Source organism: Zingiber officinale, chromosome 2B (genome assembly GCF_018446385.1).
Source record: "Zingiber officinale cultivar Zhangliang chromosome 2B, Zo_v1.1, whole genome shotgun sequence".
NCBI classification, from domain to species: Eukaryota; Viridiplantae; Streptophyta; class Magnoliopsida; order Zingiberales; family Zingiberaceae; genus Zingiber; species Zingiber officinale.
This window is the reverse complement of record NC_055989.1, coordinates 12,225,261-12,243,774: the sequence shown is the minus strand read 5'-3', so window position 1 is coordinate 12,243,774 and position 18,514 is coordinate 12,225,261. Positions and strand designations below refer to the sequence as shown.

Sequence of the window (18,514 nt, the reverse complement as noted above, 5' to 3'; positions counted from 1 at the left end):
AGGGGCTTCAACTATGGTTGTTGCGCATCAATAACTGACTGTAATGATTCTTGGAGTATTGCTTCCTCTGTGCAATCCCCTACACTTACATATTCACCTTTTCCTGATTCAGGTGACACTTCAATCAAAAAATGTGATTCTTGGGGTATTACTTCCTCTGTGCAATCCCCTACACTTAAATATTCACCCTCCAATGAAAATGAACCACCAACAAGTTCCAATTCAACTGATCCAAGTTTACCATCAACAACAGTAGAAACCTCATAATCATATTTGAACTTGTCACTCTCAGAAATATCCAGTTGAAACACAAATCCAGAAATCAAGTCCATGCTAGTCAACTCATTTGATATATCAATGCTAAGAATAGAGTGGTCCTCTGACGGGTGCTTCATAACATCAAATAAACTAAACTGAACCACTATATCTACAAACTCCATTGACAGTGTTCCTGCGTGTACATCAATCTTTGTTCTTGCAGTCTTCAGGAATGGCCTACCAAGAATGAGTGGAGATCTATTTGCAAGTAAATCGCCCTCCATATCCAGGATATAGAAATCTGCAGGAAAAATAAGTTCTCTCACCTTTACCAACACATCTTCAATCACCCCAGCAGGATGAGCTTGGCTACGGTTAGCTAATTGAATAACAACTCCTGTTGGCTGTAGAGGACCAATTCCAAGTGTCTAAAAGACTGACTTTGGCATTACATTAATTGAAGCTCCCAAATCTAACATAGCATCTTCGAAAACACAACTTCCAATCTCACAAGGCATAGTGAAAACTCCAGGATCTTCACATTTTTTCGGAACTGGCTGAATAAGTGCTGAAACCTTCTTTCCCATGCTAATCAATTCATTCCCCTTCAATTTCTTCTTGTGCACACATAGATCCTTGAGAAACTTAGCATATTTTAGAATTTGCTTGATCATTGTCAACAAAGGCACATTCACCTCTACTTTGTTGAATAAATTCACAAGGTCTTGAAATTCTCTAGCTTTCTCTTCCTCTACATTCTTTCTTTGTTGGACTTTTCTTTGAGGAAAAGGCAAAGGGATGTGAATATCAGCACCTTGCCATTGTGAATTTCTGTCCAAATTTTGAGTTGTTATTGGAGCTACTGCTGAGCCATCAAGTTGAGTAGGATCTGATAATACTGGCTGTACAGAATCCGGTCGACCAGTTCCAACATTTCCAGATAGTGCAGAATCTGTTTGGGCTGAAGATGCTGGAAAATTTTGAAACTTATTTGCACTAGAATTTAACTTATTTTGAACAACATCTAGAGGTTACACAACATTTGTTGAAGCTGGAATTGAATTTGGTGAGACCAAATTTGATCCACTTGGAACATTCCGAATTAATTCTGAAGTTGTCTTGCCACTTCGCAGAGTCAATGCACTGACATTTCCCTTAGGATTTGGAGTTGTTTGTGAAGGCAATTGACTTGATCCTTGGGCTTGCATTTGATTTACGTTGCTTGCTAGCTGGCCAATTTGTCTCTCAATATTTTGCAAAGCAGAATCAATCCTCCATCTTTTGTTGATGTTGCTGTAAAACTAATTGTTGATGTTGCAAAATTTGCTGCATTATATTCAACGTCATTTGTTTGACTAAAGATGTCAACTCCAACAATGAACTCTTGATCTCCTTTTGCTCGTTAGAGACTGTTTGAACTTCGCCAACTCCTCTAGTAGTAAGTGCCCTACTCCCAAATTGTTGAGAATTTTCTGCCATATTTGCAATGAGCTCCCTTGCTTGTTCTGGAGTCTTGTTAACCAAAGCACCTCCAACTGCAGCATCAATCATGCTCCTATCCATAGGTAACAATCCATCATAAAAATATTGAACAAGTAGCTGGTCACTAATTTGATGTTGAGGACAGCTTGAACATAATTTCTTGAATCTTTCCCAGTAATCATAAAGTGTCTCCTCCACAACTTGTTGAATACAGCAAATGCTCTACCTTATAGTTGTGGTTCTCAAAGCTGGGAAGTATTTCTCTAAAAATGCCCTCTTCATACCAATCCAACTCGTAATACATCCGGCTGGAAGATACTACCACCATTCCTTTGCTGATACTGACAATGAAAATGGAAAGGCTCTCAACTTGATATCCTCCTCTGAAATGCCCTGTGGCTTCATAGTGGAGCAAACAACATGGAACTCATGCAAATACCGGTTAGGATCTTCTCCTGGTAAGCCTTGAAATTTAGGAAGCAAATGAATTAAACCCGATCTGAGCTCGAAATCCACTGACAAGCCTGGATAAGTAATACAAGAATATTTGCAAGTCATATCAGGAGCCGCCAGCTCTTTCATAGTCAAGTTGTTCTCTGCCATTGAATTATCCAAAACTTGAAAATTACTTCCAGAAATTTCTGGTGTTCTCTCTTGAATCCTCAAAGCTCTAAAAGTCCTCTCAATCTCTGGATCCAGCTCAAGCAATTTATCGCATGAAGACCTGGTCATACAACACAATCAACAAGTAGAGACAAGTAGAAAGGCAATAAAATCAAGAGAATGAAAACGAAGAAAAGATAGCACTTTGCACAATCTAAAATCAAACAAACACTACTAGCTATCGCCCTCGGCAACGGCGCCAAAATTTGATAAGCCCAAAACTACGTGTCATGAATGAACTCTAAATTAATTCAATATTGAAAACCCTCAACTACTCAAAGATATAATAGTAGGTGAGTGCTTGATTTAGATTCAAAACTCTTCCTGAGATTCTTTTTGGGTTTTCTTAGCTGAATTGGGGGATGTTGGGTTTCTTTTTTATTTTAGTCCTAAATTAAAGGGCAATTACTAACTAACAAAGACGATTGCACTTATATAAATCATGATTAAATGCAGATTTCAGAAACTAAGCTGCATGTTTTTGCAAAAATTTGCAGAATTTCATAGTAGAAACAAGGATGCATAACTTATTGTAATAAAATTACTGAATCAAGAAATCTGAATTGAAATTCAAATGAAGATTTTGCTAAACCATGTTATAAAACTGAATTGCAGAATTAAGAAGTGTAGAAACTGAATTGCAACTAAATTACAGAACTTAGTCTAATGTGTAGAACAGAAAGTGTAGAAACAATTTTTGCAAGAATAACTAAATTGCAATAACAACAATTAAAGAGTTCAAATGTTATGGTAAGAATTTGGAAACTGGAATTGAAGGAACATAAGTGTAGAAACTAAATTGCTTAATCTAAATTGCATAAATGAAACTAGCCAAACTTAATCTCAACCAATTCTCAACACCAAACTCCTTGCCATCACACAAGGGGGCCGGAGTTGAAATCTTCGACTCCGAAAATCAGAGATGAAGAACAAACAGCCTCTAAACTTGATTCCACATTGTTGTTAAAATCCCGATTGGCGAAACCCTCACCGACGTTGACCCAAAAGTAGATCTGAAACTGTAAGTGCAGGGAAAATCTGGAAATCGCATATCTGAACCACACAGAGCAATGGGAGTTGTTGATGGGCGGATAATTGATAGGAACCGCTGGAGAACCCCTCCGGTGATCGTTGATAAAGGATGGTTAGTGAATCTGCTACCTCCGCCGTTTCCAACAGCAACAGCTGCAAGGTGAAGTTAGACGTAGAAAACTCATTGTAGAAACCCTCTCAACTAGATTCCAGATCACCAGAGAGTGCCCAGCAGATGCTTTGAGCTTCCACACCAAGATCAACGCTTGAGAGGTTGATCGAAAGAAGGTTTGGGGGATGCGACGCAGAGAAAAACACGAATACAGAATTTTGGCATGATGAACAATAGGCGCAGCCACTGTTCATCCGCGAATCTTTGCATTCTTATGCCTTGGTCTAACTGAACTGGAATTAGAGTGAATCTTGATCTGGTTTAAGGAGAATTTTAGGGATTTGGTGTGAGGATTAGACTTAGGTCATGATCAATGGTTTGGCTTAATGAAATGGCTAGAGTCAAATTGAATGTGCACCATCTCCACTTGGTTGAATTCCTCTTGAGTTAATTTGGCTCCACTTGAATCATGTATCCATTCCAATATCCTACAAGACTCTATTCAAATGATGAGGAATATATCATGAATTAAGAAAAGAAATAACATTGAACTCAAAACAATTCTAAATTATAAACACTCTAAAGTGTTCCAATTAACACATAAAATTAGCTCAAAATTACTCAATATCAACCAAGAGAATGAGCCAAATAAATCAGTCATCAGGGGGCCGCTCAATCGTCAATAACGTTGAAGATTGGGCAAAAGGGATTGTTGGTGAAACCCCTGTTCGGCCACTCAACACATTTCCTAATTATAATGATAGTAATCTTCAATGTTGTGTGTTCCCGAATGATGGTAGGTGCAAAATATAGGAGTCCATTATTGGAGCTCGGGGAAGCATATCTGCTCGACTTCTACATGTTGGAAAACAAGTGTCCTCAACTCATGGTGATGTGACGGGTGGCCCAGTTGGGGCCCTTTAGGCGACAAAGCAGGAGGAGGCACTCGTCGCTTGGGAGCAGAGGTGAGAGCAAAAGGAGCAACCTCCTTTTTCTTAGTGGATTGAACTTCTTCCATGTTGATGTACTTGGTGGCTCATTTGAGTAAATGATCAAAATCCCTTGGAGACTTCTTAATGAGGGATCGGAAGAAATTACCATCAGTGAGCCCTTGGGAGAAGCCGCTCACCAGAATCTCTGGGGTAGTCGAAGGGACGGCCATGGCCACTTGATTGAATTTTTTGATGTAAACCCTCAATGTCTTCTTGGACCCTTGTTTGAGAGAAAACAAGCTCAGTGTCGTCTTATGGTAGCGGTGGTTGTTGGTGAAGTGATGAAGGAATGTCTTATGGAAATCCTTAAAGCAGCAGATGGACTTGGTTGGGAGTCGATTGAACCATTTTTGTATCGAGCTAGATAGGATGGTGAGGAACACTCGACATTTGACTCTATCCGCGAATTGGTGGAGGATAGCTGCATTTTTAAATTTGAGCAGGTGGTCCTATGGGTCGGTCGCTCCTCCGTATTCTCCGATTAACATGGATCAGAAATGACTTGGCAACTTATCTTTTAAGATTTCTTGGGAGAACGGTATGCTCGCCCATTCAAGAGAGTCGTTGGCTATTGGAGCTTTACCTTCCTCAAGTCGCGGATAGGTGCATTCTCAAAAGATGATCCGTGAGACTTTCCGCTCGTCCCATGTCATTAAGGGGTGTTCAGAACAACACTCGGTGATAAGCAATTGACGATGGAGGTATGGGCAGAAGGCTGGTCGGCTGCACAGATGCTAGCAGGACGACAACCGAGGGAGGATGGATTTGTTGGAATCCTATCAAGTCTTCCACTTGGGTCCCGCGCTCAGCTTGCAGGCGGGTTACAGATACAACCAGGTTGTTAGGAAGAGGGGACTCGGTCATTACTTGTTACAGTTGCGCCAATCTAGCCGCTCGGGCGGCTATTAACAGTTCTAAATTTTCCCGTGACAAAGTTACTATGGTGAGTCATCCAGTCTTGTCCATCTTCACGTCTCAGATGCAGGTGAAATTCTCACAAACTGTGTCAAATATGATCCAATCTGAAAGCGGAGAAGATGGTTGATTAGGAAGGTGGCTCTGATGTTGATTGCTTGAAGACTCTGATTCAGTAAAAAATAACTCTGAGCGGTCCTACTTGTCAAAAGGAGAGTAGTGACTGAGCCAGGGAAGGGGTACCTAACGTAGGCCCTCCGACGTTCAAGTCAGTGATCGAGTTGAATAGATGAATAGTAGGATGAACAGTAGCTATGAGTGTGTAAAATTACGTAGCATTGTGCACATCTGCCTATAGATGGAGACTCCCTTTTATAGAATTATAGTGTTACTGTTTGTCTATGCATGAATCTCAAAGCGTTTCTAAAAAAGGACAGACCATAAAGATGCTCTGATACCTTTCTTAAAATGAACCTGCAATCTCTGTATTTAGCAGAGATGAAGCTTCTAATGTATAGTTTGCATGCAGAATATTCTCTATCCTTCGTAGCACAAGACGTCAAAAAGGAATATGAGGTCGTTGAGTTGAGGGGCCCACAATATGCTTAAATGGAAAGCTGGCCGAATTCCTCTTGTGATACGATCGACAATCACTTGTAAGGGCCAAGCGATCGGATTTATAGAGTGTTATCAGGGACGACTTGTCCCTCACCCAACCTATCTATTTAGCCAAAGAGTTCAATTGGACCGAGCATCTATTCTATCCAATCAAACTATAGTTTCAATTGGCTGGACTATTAGATCAAGCTAGTTAATCGTGTTATCTTCAAGTCGCAAAAGAGTCTTGGCTCTAGAGAGTGCTGATTTAGTCTTGAGTTATTCTTCAATATTGAGGGACTCGATGTCCGACTGGCCCAATGGTCCGGTCGGATAACCTATCGGTCGTTATGATTGACTGCACTATTTTCAAAGATTGACCCTTCCTTGATTTTGATCGTCATATCAGTCGACCTCCTGGACTCTAACCTGACTCGGGGGGCCCCACCTCCATCGTCGAATCAAATACTATTTATTTCAGTATTGTTATAGTAGATACTGATAGTTGTTATAATATGTAGAAATTTTCGAGTAACTACTATAACATTATTCTTTATTCTCAATATTATTGTCCTTATAGGGATGCTCAGTTGATTAGAGGATGACAAAATTGTTACAATAGGATGAGGATCAATTCCTAACGATTACATATCCTCTAGGAAAAACTCCTTCTTTTAGTAACTTAGCAGTCGACTATAAACTGACCCTATAATTTATCACTCTTCGTATAATTTAGAAATAAACTAGAAGAGATATTTGGGATGAATGTATTTATCGTTTACTATAATTTATTCTCAACGTTTCTGTAACCATTAAAATTAAACTACTTTAGACACTATCCTATAGTTACTATAATCATTATATTATTTTAACTGTTATTTAGTATCTTCTACTATTATTTTAAAATAATTTTAATTAATTTAAAATAATTTTTATAAGATTTGAATGATTTTAATTAAAGAAAATTTGAATATAATAATATTTTATAGTTTAAAATTAAGAATTTAAAATTTTAAGATTTAAAATTTAACTATAAATATAATAGTTATCTATTATCGATAACTACTACAATGTATAACTGTTATAATCTAAAAAAATCATAAATTATAAACTCTAAGTCTTAAATAAATTTAGTAGTAACTTTTATATATTATAAAAAATTGATAACTTTAATTTTTTCATTAATTATCAGGATAAATCGAGAAGTGTTCAAGATGGACGATCTAAAATTTTAACATCCTTTAATTACGCATCTCATTTAAAAAAAAATTTCTTTCAAATTTATCATAATTAAAGATTGAAATATATATATATATATATATATATATATATATATATATAAATATTTTATCATTATATCATATCATAAGCCTGGGCAACTTTTATATAACTGCTTTTATATATAGTTATAGTAGTCGTAGGTTGTTACGACAATAATACGAGGTATTTTTTTGACATAAAATATTTGATTAGTCGTATTTTTATTTATATTTAAAAAGAGAGAGAGATGCTTTTAATATATGTATAAGCTGGTACGTTTTTTCGATTTTTACTCAATTAAATTATATTTTCTTAGCCAGACCCTATGAAAATCTCACTGTAGAAAAATATACAGCAGTGAGCTGAGAATCAAATATGAATGTTTAGGAGACTACGTGGCGTCCGCTGCACCGGAGGCGCTCAATTATATTATGTTGAACAAATAAATTGTGCGACTGGCAATCAATCAATCAATGGAAGTTGGAACAATTTCCACTGCAGAGACTGGTTGCTTTAGAACAGCCTTTCAAAAAAAACTCCAAACCTTTTTGCAGTAATCCACATTGCATCTTTAAGATATTTGCAAAGCCATGGACAGTCCCCCCCTAACCCCCTTCCTCTGCAATTTGCATGTAGCTTCCATCTCTGGGAATCATGGCCACCACCATCAACCGACTCTGAGATAGTCCCTCACACCACACACGTCCTCTCCCGTTTCTCAGCTTTTCTCCATCATTGCAGAAACTGTCACCTTCTGTCGACAAGCAGGACGCGAAGAGGGCCCGAGAGGAAGCACTTTAGAGTCCCCAACGCCAACCACCATGCACCCTTAATGATGCAACGAGGATCCACAATCCTTCTCGCCTTCCTCTGCACTCCTGATCCAGCATTGTCCCTCAATGGAGGACGCTGAGAGCAAATGTGGCGAAGCGTTCAGCTGTTCGACTGGAGATGAGCGCAGTGCAAACTGTTCCAGCTTTGAGAGCAAGCCGATGAAAGGTGGAGGTTCAGGTGAAGAATTTTTACAAGTTATGCAAATTTGAAGAGCTTCTTTTGTTTAACCTGCAGTTGCATTTGTTTAGAGATCGAGTTGATGAAGGAGCGGCTCTCCAAGTTGCTGCTGGGGGAAGACATGTCAGGCTGTGGCAAAGGGGTCTGCACTGCGCTGGCCATCTCCAATGCAGTCACCAATCTCTGTGGTGATTTATATTGTTCTAGTCCTTGAAAATTTTGGGGCATATTACAGATTAAGGTCAATCTCTGTGTTCTTGTGCTTCTACCAGCTACTGTGTTTGGCCAGCTCTGGAGATTGGAACCTCTGCCTCCTGAAAAGAAGTCCCTGTGGCGAAGGGAGATGGAATGGCTACTTTGTGTCAGCGATCACATTGTGGAATTCAAACCGACTTTGCAAACGTTTCCTGATGGAAGCAAGCTTGAGGCTACGAGTTGCAGACCAAGGCCAGATTTGTACATCAATCTGCCAGCACTCAGGAAATTGGACAATATGCTTCTTGTGAGACGATGTGAATTTGCACTTGTTCATTTCAGGTTTAAATACACTTGCTGATATTGATCTTTGCAGGAAATTCTAGACAGCTTCAGTGATCCAGAATTTTGGTACGTTGATCAAGGGACACTGGCATTAGATTCTGATAGTTTGGCATCTTTCAGAAGAAGAATTAACCAGCAGGATGAGAAATGGTGGCTTCCCGTTCCTCTAGTTCCTGCCGAAGGACTTCGGGAGAGCACTAGAAAGCAGTTGCAGCACCAAAGAGGCTGTGCAAATCAGATTTTGAAGGCTTCAGTTGCAATCAATAGCACTACTTTGGCAGAAATGGAAGTTCCTGACTCTTACTTTGATTCACTTCCAAAGGTGTGTTTTCTTTCCCTTGATCTTTCCAATGCAATCGACGGCATTTCGTTCGATCAATCGAATGATCATACAATCACCCTGGATTACAGAATCTAAGAGCAAGCATGGGTGAGACGGTGTACAGTTATATTACTTCTGAACAATTCTCACCTGAGTGCCTTCTGGATTGTCTCGATTTGTCCTCCGAACACCAAGCTCTCCAAATTGCAAACCGCGTCGAAGACTCAATTCATGTTTGGTGTAGCCAAAGATCGATAAGTAGTCACCGAAATGGCACTGCCAGATCGTCTTGGGGCATTGTGAGGGGCCTGGCCATGGATACTGAAAAAAGTAGAGTATTTGCCAATAGAGCCGAGACGATCTTGCTGTGCTTGAAGCAAAGGTTCCCTAGTCTAACACAAACCAATTTGGATGTCTGCAAGATCCAATTCAACAAGGTTTGTCTGACTTGCAATTCCATTACATATCTGAATGCTGATTCTTGTCTTCTCATATCTGAAAACAAAAACAAATAGGATGTCGGAAAATCCATCCTCGAAAGCTACTCTAGAGTATTGGAGACCCTCGCGTTCAATATCGTTGCTCGAATCGATGAATTGCTATATGTAGACGACCTCTGTAAGTGTCCGAAGATCAGCTTTGTCGACCACCAGCAAGCCTCGTTTCGACACTCAGTACCTGGTTTAGACACTGCTTGTCTGACTGCTTTCTCCACACCAAGTTTCTCACCTGCAGCAGTGATTAGTCCAGCAAGAGAAGAGAGGTTTGTCATCTTAAACAGCATGTCCCGCAATCGCGGGTCAGTCATGAAGAAAATCTTGACAAGTTATTTGAATGCACAACAGGCAAAGGGAAAGAACTCGAGTTATGTTATCAAAAGTGCAGAATTTCCATGCATGAAAACTGGAGCTCAAGGAAGTTGAGGTTAAGCAGAAAGGAAGTTTAACCTATATGAAATCATGGATTGAAATCAAGAGGAGGCGTATCGTACTTCCTTGAACGCTTGATCGAACTTGTAACTATGCTAGATTTATGAATGTTGGTGATTCATATTGTATTTACTTCTAAGACAATTATGATAAAAATAACAGTTTTATAAAAAACATAATTGAAATAAATGTAACAGCACTGGCAGGTGTTTTAACACTTTGATCAATTAGGTAAATCTCCTGCAATTAGCAAATCATTACTCTTAACAAGTGGATTGAGCGTATGCAATCTCAACTACAAGGCACGAGCAAGAAACGGCAGTGTAATAGCAAAAGTAAAAAATAGTTGGCCTCTCAAATGGCATTGAAACTTTATTTGATGCCATATTTGTGAATAATGTTAAGTGATAAGAAAGAGGGAATAATTATGTTTGAATTGCCTCCAAAGGTTAAGCAAAATCTCACAAAATAATCATGTTTCAACACAAAAATTTGAGTATATTTCCAATGGGTGAGATAGCATTTTGGTCTCAATCGCATCAGATGCTTCACATTGGAGGCCGGCTCGAACCTAGTAATTGCCCAACTAAATTTGTTGCCTGAAATTAGAATAATGGAAACAGTTATGAACTCGATAAAATTCGTCAGAGAAATTGTAGTTACACAGAAACATTAGGCAAAACCAACAAAACTAGAGTTTGGGTTCCTTTCTTCCCAAGTAAAACAACTATGCTATGATCTTGTGAACTGTTAGAAAGATTGCGGTTTTAAAGTTGATCTTGTGAACTAACTGTTAAAAAGACTGCATCACTAGTATTGTAAGACTAAGGATTGGTTGGACTTGTGATTTTCGTTGTGAAGAGTTTCAAATATAATCTATCAAATTTTTTTCTCCATGTGATTCGATTTGGAATGGTTGGTTTGTATTAGCAGATGCCAAGAAAAAATGACATACAACTGTTGTGGGTTCATTGTGGCAAAAGGCGAATACGCTCGCCCCCAGCACCCCCGCCAATCCGTCCCAAGACCAACAAAGAGGAGGTAAATCACGGGCGGCTACTAACCTTTGGAATAGTGGCTAGCACATAAGGGAGGTATTTACCTCGGCTTTGCCGAAATTCGAACCCAGACCTCATTATGGGTTCATGTTACTTATGGTCGTGGAGACCCACTAATTTTGATGTACTTATTCCTTTTCATTAAAGTGAATGATATGCAGCAAGGCTATTTAAGTATACAACATTGCAAAATATTCAATGATGATAACGTTAGTGTCTTGCCTGCCAATATTTCGAAACACAGCGGTCGATGCAACTGTTTTCACCCATGTTTAGCTCAGATTCCTTATACCTGACAAAATATCATCAATTTACTTACTCAGAATAACAACAATTGAAGGGGAAAAAATATTTCCATTTTGTGGCATAAAACAATACTCATCGAGTGAACATTTATTCATCAGTAAGAATCATAAATAACAGGCACAATATGATAATTACATTACTGGAAGTAGACAAAATTTGTAAAGAGAAAAAATAAACAAAACAAAAAGTGGGCAATGTGGATTAAATGACTGAGGCATGACATACCTTTTCTCGATACACTTGTCAAAACATATCTTTGTGAGCCTGTTTCAAAAATGAAGAAAGATTAGTCAGATGGTTATTTTTTAAAACCAAAATATTGTATAATTACATGGAATTAATTGATAGCATCATTTTGAACCCTTTAGCAACATTTACTTGTCCATTGAATTTTGTTTATAAACTTGCAAGCATTTTAGGTATAACTTTAATCAAATACCAATGACAATGGTTTGTTATAAATTCATGATAACAAAATTATTAGGGATGTGGCTGGCCCCGAGTACCAACTGTCAACCTCGGCGCCATTATAAGCCATACGGGCTGCTGGATCGATGCTGGGGCAGCTCCAGACCTAGAGGGACCCATACAAAGAATGATTATACCATGCAATCCACAACTTTGCTGGGAAGCAAACAGAACCTGTTTGGAGAATCCCAAAGGCCAAATTCAAGCTGAAAGATCTTCCAAAGCTGATACAATATGCAGTACAACAAGAAACTAATTTGGCCAGATTATTTCCAGACTCAGTCAGGCATGTATCAAGTCATATATGTACAGGACGAGCTTCACTTGTGATAATTCAAGCAAGTGTTTCAACTTGGATAGATGACTCAGGAACAAGGTCAGCAAAGGCAGGGTAGCATGGCACTAGAGAAAAGCCTGCTACCCAAAAGATAAAGGACTTTTAGCCACTACATATAAACACACATATAAAAGGTGTCTCTTCAGAGACATCTGATAAAATTGGAACACACAAAAAAGGTAAACAATTAAATTTGTAGTAATCATTATAATACATATATAAAAGGTAGAGTGGGAGCTCCGTAGGGTCCTGGCAAGAAATAATTCCCTTTAATCTTAACATAGTATCAAAGCCAGGCTCATGACCGCTATCCCACCCTGACGTCTGCCATCTTTGTTAGTCAACTATGCCATATGTGTGTGTGTGTCATTCCACGGTCTGTTAGTGCACTGACATTGTTCATCACACCCTCTGCCGGCGTCTTCTTCCAAGCTCCTGTTTGCACGATACCACTGCAGCCAGATTAATCACTGACATCGATCCTCTCTCTTGATTCCTCTCCTGCTCTCCTCTCAAATCAGAGTCCAACCCTTCCTGATCATAGCATTGGGTCTTCACAATCCACCCAACCCTTGAGAACAAGCAAAATTGCTAGACCTGTCCCAGTTGTTTGAGTGTTCCTCTTCTTAGCGTGAACCTCTATTTGATTTGTCCGCGTCATCATCTCCAATGGTTGTATATCTCCCTAACCGTGAACTTCCAGACTCAATGTGAGCCTTCAAATGTGACACATCTCCCTGTCAGTATTCCGACCAAAAAATCTGCCTGCATCAGAAATTGTGTGTGCTTCCTGCGCATCCAACGAGCACAATGAGCTTCATCCTCCAAACAGTCCTGTCCAACCCTCCCTCCAAACAACCACTTCTATATTGAAGCTCTTTCCTCAACCAAAGACTTGTGTGCACAAATGTTGCACATACCCCTTATTGCAGCTTCTCTTCTGCCCTAAGTCCGACCAATTTTTGAGCCATTCCAGAGCTCTTTTGTCCGAGCTCAACCCCAATATTCAAGGCTAGTAGTGGATCTGATCCATTACACCAGCAGCAGATCTAACCCATTGTTTCTTCACCATTTTATGTCAAAATCTTGAGGAGCTCAACAGTAAAATCGAAGAAGACTCATTGTACATGCAGCACGCTCTAATTCCAATATCATTCTTCAAGTCAAGGAGTTGTGGCTCTAGTGCTTCATCTCAACTAATCACCTAATATGCCCATGGAGCTCTCTCTATTGTTTGTCTATCTCAAACCTCTAGGCTGTCTTTGACGGTTCTAGACTCAAGTGTCTATGAGCATATTTCTAGTAACATCTCTTTCTCTACTATCACACCACCAACACGTTCTACAGATTCGTGTCACTATTTTCTTTCTCAAGGGTGTGATGTATACTCTATCTATCACCATGAATTTTTAGATGCACTTACTTTGTCCACCTAGTAAGTCCACCTAGTGTACTCTGGCTAGGATAAGTTATCTCTATGATCTATCAAGTGCATCTTCCTAGATTACAATACAACAACAACAACAACAACCAAGCCTTTTCCCACTAGGTGGGGTCGGCTGTATGAATCCTTTTACAGCCATTGAGCTCTATCTCCTATTATATCATCATCTATATTTAAATAAATTTTATCTTGTTTTATTGTTGCTAACCAAGTCTTTTTTGGTCTTCCTCTTCCTCGTTTTATATGCATGTTTATCATAGCTTCACATCGCCTAACTGGAGCATTTATTGGTCGTCTAAGTACATGTCCGTACCATCTTAAACGTGTCTCTCTGAGTTTTTCCTCAATAGATACAACTCCTACTTTCTCTCTAATGCTCTCATTTCTTATTTTGTCCATCCTCGTATGTCCACACATCCACCTTAACATCCTCATCTCTGCAACTCTCATCTTCTGCTCATGTGCTCGAGTCATAGCCCAACATTCAGCTCCATATAACATAGCATTATAGAACTTACCTTTAAGTTTAAGAGGTACTTTACGGTCACATAAAACACTCGACGCTCCCCTCCATTTCACCCATCCTGCTTGTATTCTATGTAAGACATCTCTCTCAATCCCTCCATCATTTTGTAAAAATGATCCTAAATATTTAAATTTCTCGGTTCCAGGCAACTTGTCCTCTCCTATCTTAACAATTGTTTCATTACTTCTAATATTGCTAAACTTAAATTCCATATATTCCGTCTTTAATCTACTAAGCTTAAAACCTTTCCCTTCTAGTGTTTCCCTCCAAGATTCTAGCTTAGCATTTACTCCTTCACGTGTCTCATCTACCAAAATAATATCATCTGCAAACAACATGCACCACGGTACTGTGTCTTGAATGTGTGCAGTGAGTTCGTCCATAATTAATGTAAAAAGATAGGGACTTAGAGCTGATCCTTGATGTAACCCTATCTTTATTGGAAATGCTTCAGTTACTCCGCCTGAAGTCTTTACTCTGGTCGTTACATCCTCATACATATCCTTAATTAGTTCAATATATGTTACGCTAACACCTCTCTTTTCTAAAATTCTCCATATAATTTCTCTTGGGACTCTATCATATGCCTTTTCTAAGTCAATGAATACCATGTGTAGATCTTGTTTTTGCTCTCGATATTTTTCAATTAATTGTCTAAGAAGATGTATAGCTTCTATTGTCGACCTTCCAGGCATGAACCCAAATTGATTTTCTGTCACTATGGTCTCCTTCCTTAATCTTTTTTCTATTACTTTTTCCCAAAGTTTCATAGTATGACTCATTAGTTTAATACCCCTATAGTTTGCACAATTTTGTACGTCTCCCTTATCTTCCTAGATTACAATCCTCTATGAAAAAGTTGTTATTCTCCATTGACACATTGGGTCATTATCTCTCCTAACATTTTTTGAATCAACTTCTTTCTTTCCTTTTACATATCTCTATTTGAGTCAATGCAGGAAGTACTTCACTTTCCTAACCAGCTATCTTTTCCACCTCTGCCTATGGACCTCCTTTGCCACCAATCCACCATACAAGGAACCTCCCTTTATACATGTGTAATCAACTGATTGTATCTCCTAGATTTTCTGACAACTCCCTGCGACTACCCCTTTCTCTAATCATCAATTCTTTATCACCCAAACACTTTGCCTTTATGTTATCTTTATACTAGAGTTAATTCCTAAGAATGTTCCAAGGGGACTTTTAGATCCAAGGTGGCAATAGGCTATGATTGATTAGATGGATTCTCTTCACTTTAATAGCACTTGGGAGCTAATTTTGCTTCCTTTGAGAAAATCCACCAAGGATGGCAAATGAATTTCTCTAATAAGTATTCACTATTCACCAAATGACATTGTTGATTAGCTTAAAACCTACCTAGTGGGCAAAGGGTCAACTTAAAGTTGTAGTGTTGATTATCTTAGTACATTTTGTCTCTGATGGCCAAGACCATTTCAATTCACCTCTTCCTCTAAGGAAGTGCACCATGGATTGTAAATGGAATTTCCCTCTTATGTGTTCCCCATATGGTGAAGGGGAGCCTTGGCGCAACGATAAAGTTGTTGTCATATGACCTTGAGGTCACGGGTTCGAGTAGCAAAAACATCCTATTGCAAAATGCAAGGTAAGACTACATATAATAGACCCAATGTGATCCAACCCTTCCCCGGGACTCCGCACCGACGGGAGCTTCGTACACTAGGCTGCCCTTTTTTTTTAAGTGTTCCCCCTACGGTATTGTTGATTGACTTGAGATTGTCTGGTGGCAAAAAAGCACACTCAAACTTATAGTGTTGACTACCTTGGTATATTCTCTCCAATAGCCAAGATCGCTTCAGTGTGTCTCTTCCTCACACTAGTTGTTATCTTTCATGGACTTGCTCATTAGCTTGAAATCAAGAATACTTTCCTTTATTGTGATCCTACAAAGGAGGTTTATATGAAGCACTCTTTGTTACTTACAGAGAGATTAGTTTAGTGTATAAGCTACAGAAATCTCTGTTCGAGCTAAAGCAATCTCCAAGTCTAGTTTGGGAAGTTTAATTTAACTATTCTATAGTGTGGCATGACTAAGAACATCAAAATCCCATAGATGAAACTTGCAAGCGAAGAGGAATTATATTGAGGGCATGTTGATGCAAAGTTACAAAGTATTTTTATCTGAAGATAATACCTGTTAAAAAGTTCCACCCTGTACTCCATTTCACTCTTTGCTATTTCAAGTATCTGCACAATTTTAAGGTTAGGTTGACACAGTAAGTCACTTGAGAAAAAGCATAAACATACATGATAACCAAATGCAGAAACATTTCACTAGCAAATGCAAATAAAGGTAAAATATAATATCTTAATCTTTTTTATAAGGGTAAACATGAATAATTAAGAAATGAACATCATGTTGATATAAAGACAAACTGAATATGTCTATGAAATTCTATCTTGGGTGGATAGTTACATGTGATTCACCATACATCCTGGAACCGGGGTTCCTAGAATCGAATTATCATGTAAAACTTTAACTTTTCCTAGTGTTGCATAATGCAGGATGCTTCATAAGCACAACCTTAAAATAAAGTCATATGACGGTTTTGAAAGTGCCAAAACTACAAAACTTGCACCAAATTGAAACAAAAGGGTTATGTTTCTACTATGAAAAAAAAAACTACAAGTAGCACAATTCGCACCAAATTGAAGGGGCAAGGGATAATATATTCAACAAAGATAATATATTCAGAAGAAACGAAGTTACAGAAAAAAAATATATAATATAATCAGAAGAGTGAAAAGCACAAAAAATTGTTTCCACTATGGCCGTGTCTAACAATAAGAATCTATTCATTTCACGGAAGAAAATGAGGAAAATATTAAGTAATCTTCAAGTCAAGATTTGCATACCTGCTCCTTCCCAATATTATTTGCGACATTGTTAGTGGCCATTGTGGAACTCTTGTGGAAGGTCCTGGGAGAAAGATCGCCAGATAATTTTACACGTTAATTATCCAGAAGCAAATGAACGACAAATCACAAGTACGCGAAAAAAATTAAAAAGATTCAAATATATAAATTGAATAAAGTAGCGCACTTCAGCAAGCACTGCATGGAAACCAAATCGAAACCGAATTAGAGATCCAAACACAAGAATATCGCTTAGAACCAACTAATAACAATTATGAGGAGTTTGATTCAGTTCACAAATCTTATTTAGATACTGTTGATGACGATCAACGAAGAAGGATCACTGTTGTTCTACCCCATTGCAAGCAAATGTTTATTCACTCGAGAAGAGAAACTCAGATTGAATCAGACTTACCGGAGAAGAAATTACTGTCGAAGGAAGAGCAATCGCAGAGGAGCGGGCTGGAGCGTAGCTAGCTAGGACGGCGGCTTCCAAGTATTCTAGGGCATCTAACGCAGAAAAAATAAATCACAAAAAAATTGCCACCAAATTTCATATCAACCCACATTATTTACCTTTATTTTGAAAATGCTCTCCTTCCAATTTCTTACCATTGACATAGTGATTTGGGCCCATTTTTTTTTAAATACCCTTTAATTTAGTATATCAAAAGTGGAACCAAATGTTTATATACTAATTTGATATTTAATTTAGTAAAAACTTATTTATTTATATTCTTTTAATATACATAATGTCAGTTAAATAGATAAATTTGAACAGTTTATTAAATTAAGCAAACAAGCTTGAATATATATATATTCAACTTATTCATGTTCATGAACAACGTTCATAAATAATGTTTACGAATCATGTTCATTAATAAAACTCATAACAATATGCTAAATAAATTTTAAAAAATAAAATAAATAAGTTTGAGTTATCAAGTTGAATAACAAATCAAATAAGTAAAAATTTTAAATAATCAAATAAGTTTGAATTGAGAGTTTGATAACATCTAAACTAATCCTGTCCGAAAGTCGAAAAGACGGAAAGCTGGGAATGTGGTGCTCACGCTGACCTCCTGTTGACTCCACGCGGATCTGCAACACAGACTACGTCAGTGCCGAGCCAAGAAAGAGATCTCCGGCATTGGCCCTTCGACGCTCAAGTCAGTCACCAACGATAAAGTGGAAAGCGGAGCAACAAGACTACTGTAGTGTAAACAATGAATATCACATACTTCCGTTGATGCTTGGACCCTCTTTATATAGAGCTCCGGTAGCATGTGTGCATGCTTCCCAAGGTGGCACGCTTCTCAAAGCTTTTCCTGAAAAGACTTGTCAGTAAAGTGTCCCTAACACAG

General features: G+C 38.4%; 3 protein-coding genes across 5 annotated transcripts; 1 reads left to right on the top strand and 2 right to left on the bottom strand.

Annotated features, from left to right (window-relative positions):
* Positions 1 to 475: 475 nt before the first annotated feature.
* LOC122048153 lies at positions 476 to 4,709 on the bottom strand. The gene is made up of 3 exons (XM_042609751.1): positions 4,646 to 4,709; positions 3,395 to 3,632; positions 476 to 2,464 (listed from the first exon to the last, which is right to left on the bottom strand). The coding sequence occupies exons 1-3, from the start codon at positions 4,707 to 4,709 to the stop codon at positions 2,059 to 2,061; spliced, it is 708 nt and encodes a 235-aa protein (XP_042465685.1). The 3' UTR covers positions 476 to 2,058.
* A 3,059-nt stretch (positions 4,710 to 7,768) lies between these two features.
* LOC122045315 (rop guanine nucleotide exchange factor 7-like) lies at positions 7,769 to 10,328 on the top strand. 3 transcript variants are annotated; one of them, XM_042605485.1, is made up of 7 exons: positions 7,769 to 8,322; positions 8,394 to 8,510; positions 8,595 to 8,824; positions 8,894 to 9,184; positions 9,274 to 9,621; positions 9,700 to 9,947; positions 10,030 to 10,328. In XM_042605485.1, exons 1-7 carry the CDS (start codon positions 8,211 to 8,213, stop codon positions 10,082 to 10,084), a joined length of 1,401 nt encoding a protein of 466 aa, XP_042461419.1. In that variant the 5' UTR covers positions 7,769 to 8,210; the 3' UTR covers positions 10,085 to 10,328. The 3 variants fall into 3 exon arrangements, with proteins under 3 accessions (XP_042461419.1, XP_042461417.1, XP_042461418.1); XM_042605483.1 differs by having other exon boundaries at positions 7,770 to 8,322; positions 9,700 to 10,328; XM_042605484.1 differs by having other exon boundaries at positions 7,771 to 8,310; positions 9,700 to 10,328.
* Positions 10,329 to 10,459: 131 nt separating this feature from the next.
* On the bottom strand, positions 10,460 to 17,716 carry LOC122045317 (mitochondrial import inner membrane translocase subunit TIM10-like). The gene is made up of 6 exons (XM_042605487.1): positions 17,566 to 17,716; positions 17,151 to 17,214; positions 16,429 to 16,481; positions 11,703 to 11,741; positions 11,394 to 11,463; positions 10,460 to 10,712 (listed from the first exon to the last, which is right to left on the bottom strand). The coding sequence occupies exons 2-6, from the start codon at positions 17,190 to 17,192 to the stop codon at positions 10,662 to 10,664; spliced, it is 255 nt and encodes an 84-aa protein (XP_042461421.1). The 5' UTR covers positions 17,193 to 17,214; positions 17,566 to 17,716; the 3' UTR covers positions 10,460 to 10,661.
* Between the last annotated feature and the right edge of the window lie 798 nt (positions 17,717 to 18,514).

Bases quoted from the DNA above. Each gene is read 5' to 3' on its own strand.
- LOC122048153 (XM_042609751.1), bottom strand. From the start codon at position 4,709: ATGGCCGTCCCTTCGACTACCCCAGAGATTCTGGTGAGCGGCTTCTCC. The intron at 3,633-4,645 runs GTAATTTCTTCC...AATCTAGTTGAG, and splicing joins CTCCCAAGGGCTCACTGATG to AGGGTTTCTACAATGAGTTT. The intron at 2,465-3,394 runs GTGAGGGTTTCG...TTGTATGACCAG, and splicing joins CTACTTTTGGGTCAACGTCG to GTCTTCATGCGATAAATTGC.
- LOC122045315 (XM_042605483.1), top strand. From the start codon at position 8,211: ATGGAGGACGCTGAGAGCAAATGTGGCGAAGCGTTCAGCTGTTCGACT. The intron at 8,511-8,594 runs GTGATTTATATT...TGCTTCTACCAG, and splicing joins TGCAGTCACCAATCTCTGTG to CTACTGTGTTTGGCCAGCTC. The intron at 9,185-9,273 runs GTGTGTTTTCTT...CCTGGATTACAG, and splicing joins ACTTTGATTCACTTCCAAAG to AATCTAAGAGCAAGCATGGG.
- LOC122045317 (XM_042605487.1), bottom strand. From the start codon at position 17,192: ATGGCCACTAACAATGTCGCAAATAATATTGGGAAGGAGCAG. The intron at 16,482-17,150 runs GTATGCAAATCT...AAAATTGTGCAG, and splicing joins ATAATATTGGGAAGGAGCAG to ATACTTGAAATAGCAAAGAG. The intron at 10,713-11,393 runs GCAAGACACTAA...TTCTAATTTCAG, and splicing joins GTGTTTCGAAATATTGGCAG to GCAACAAATTTAGTTGGGCA.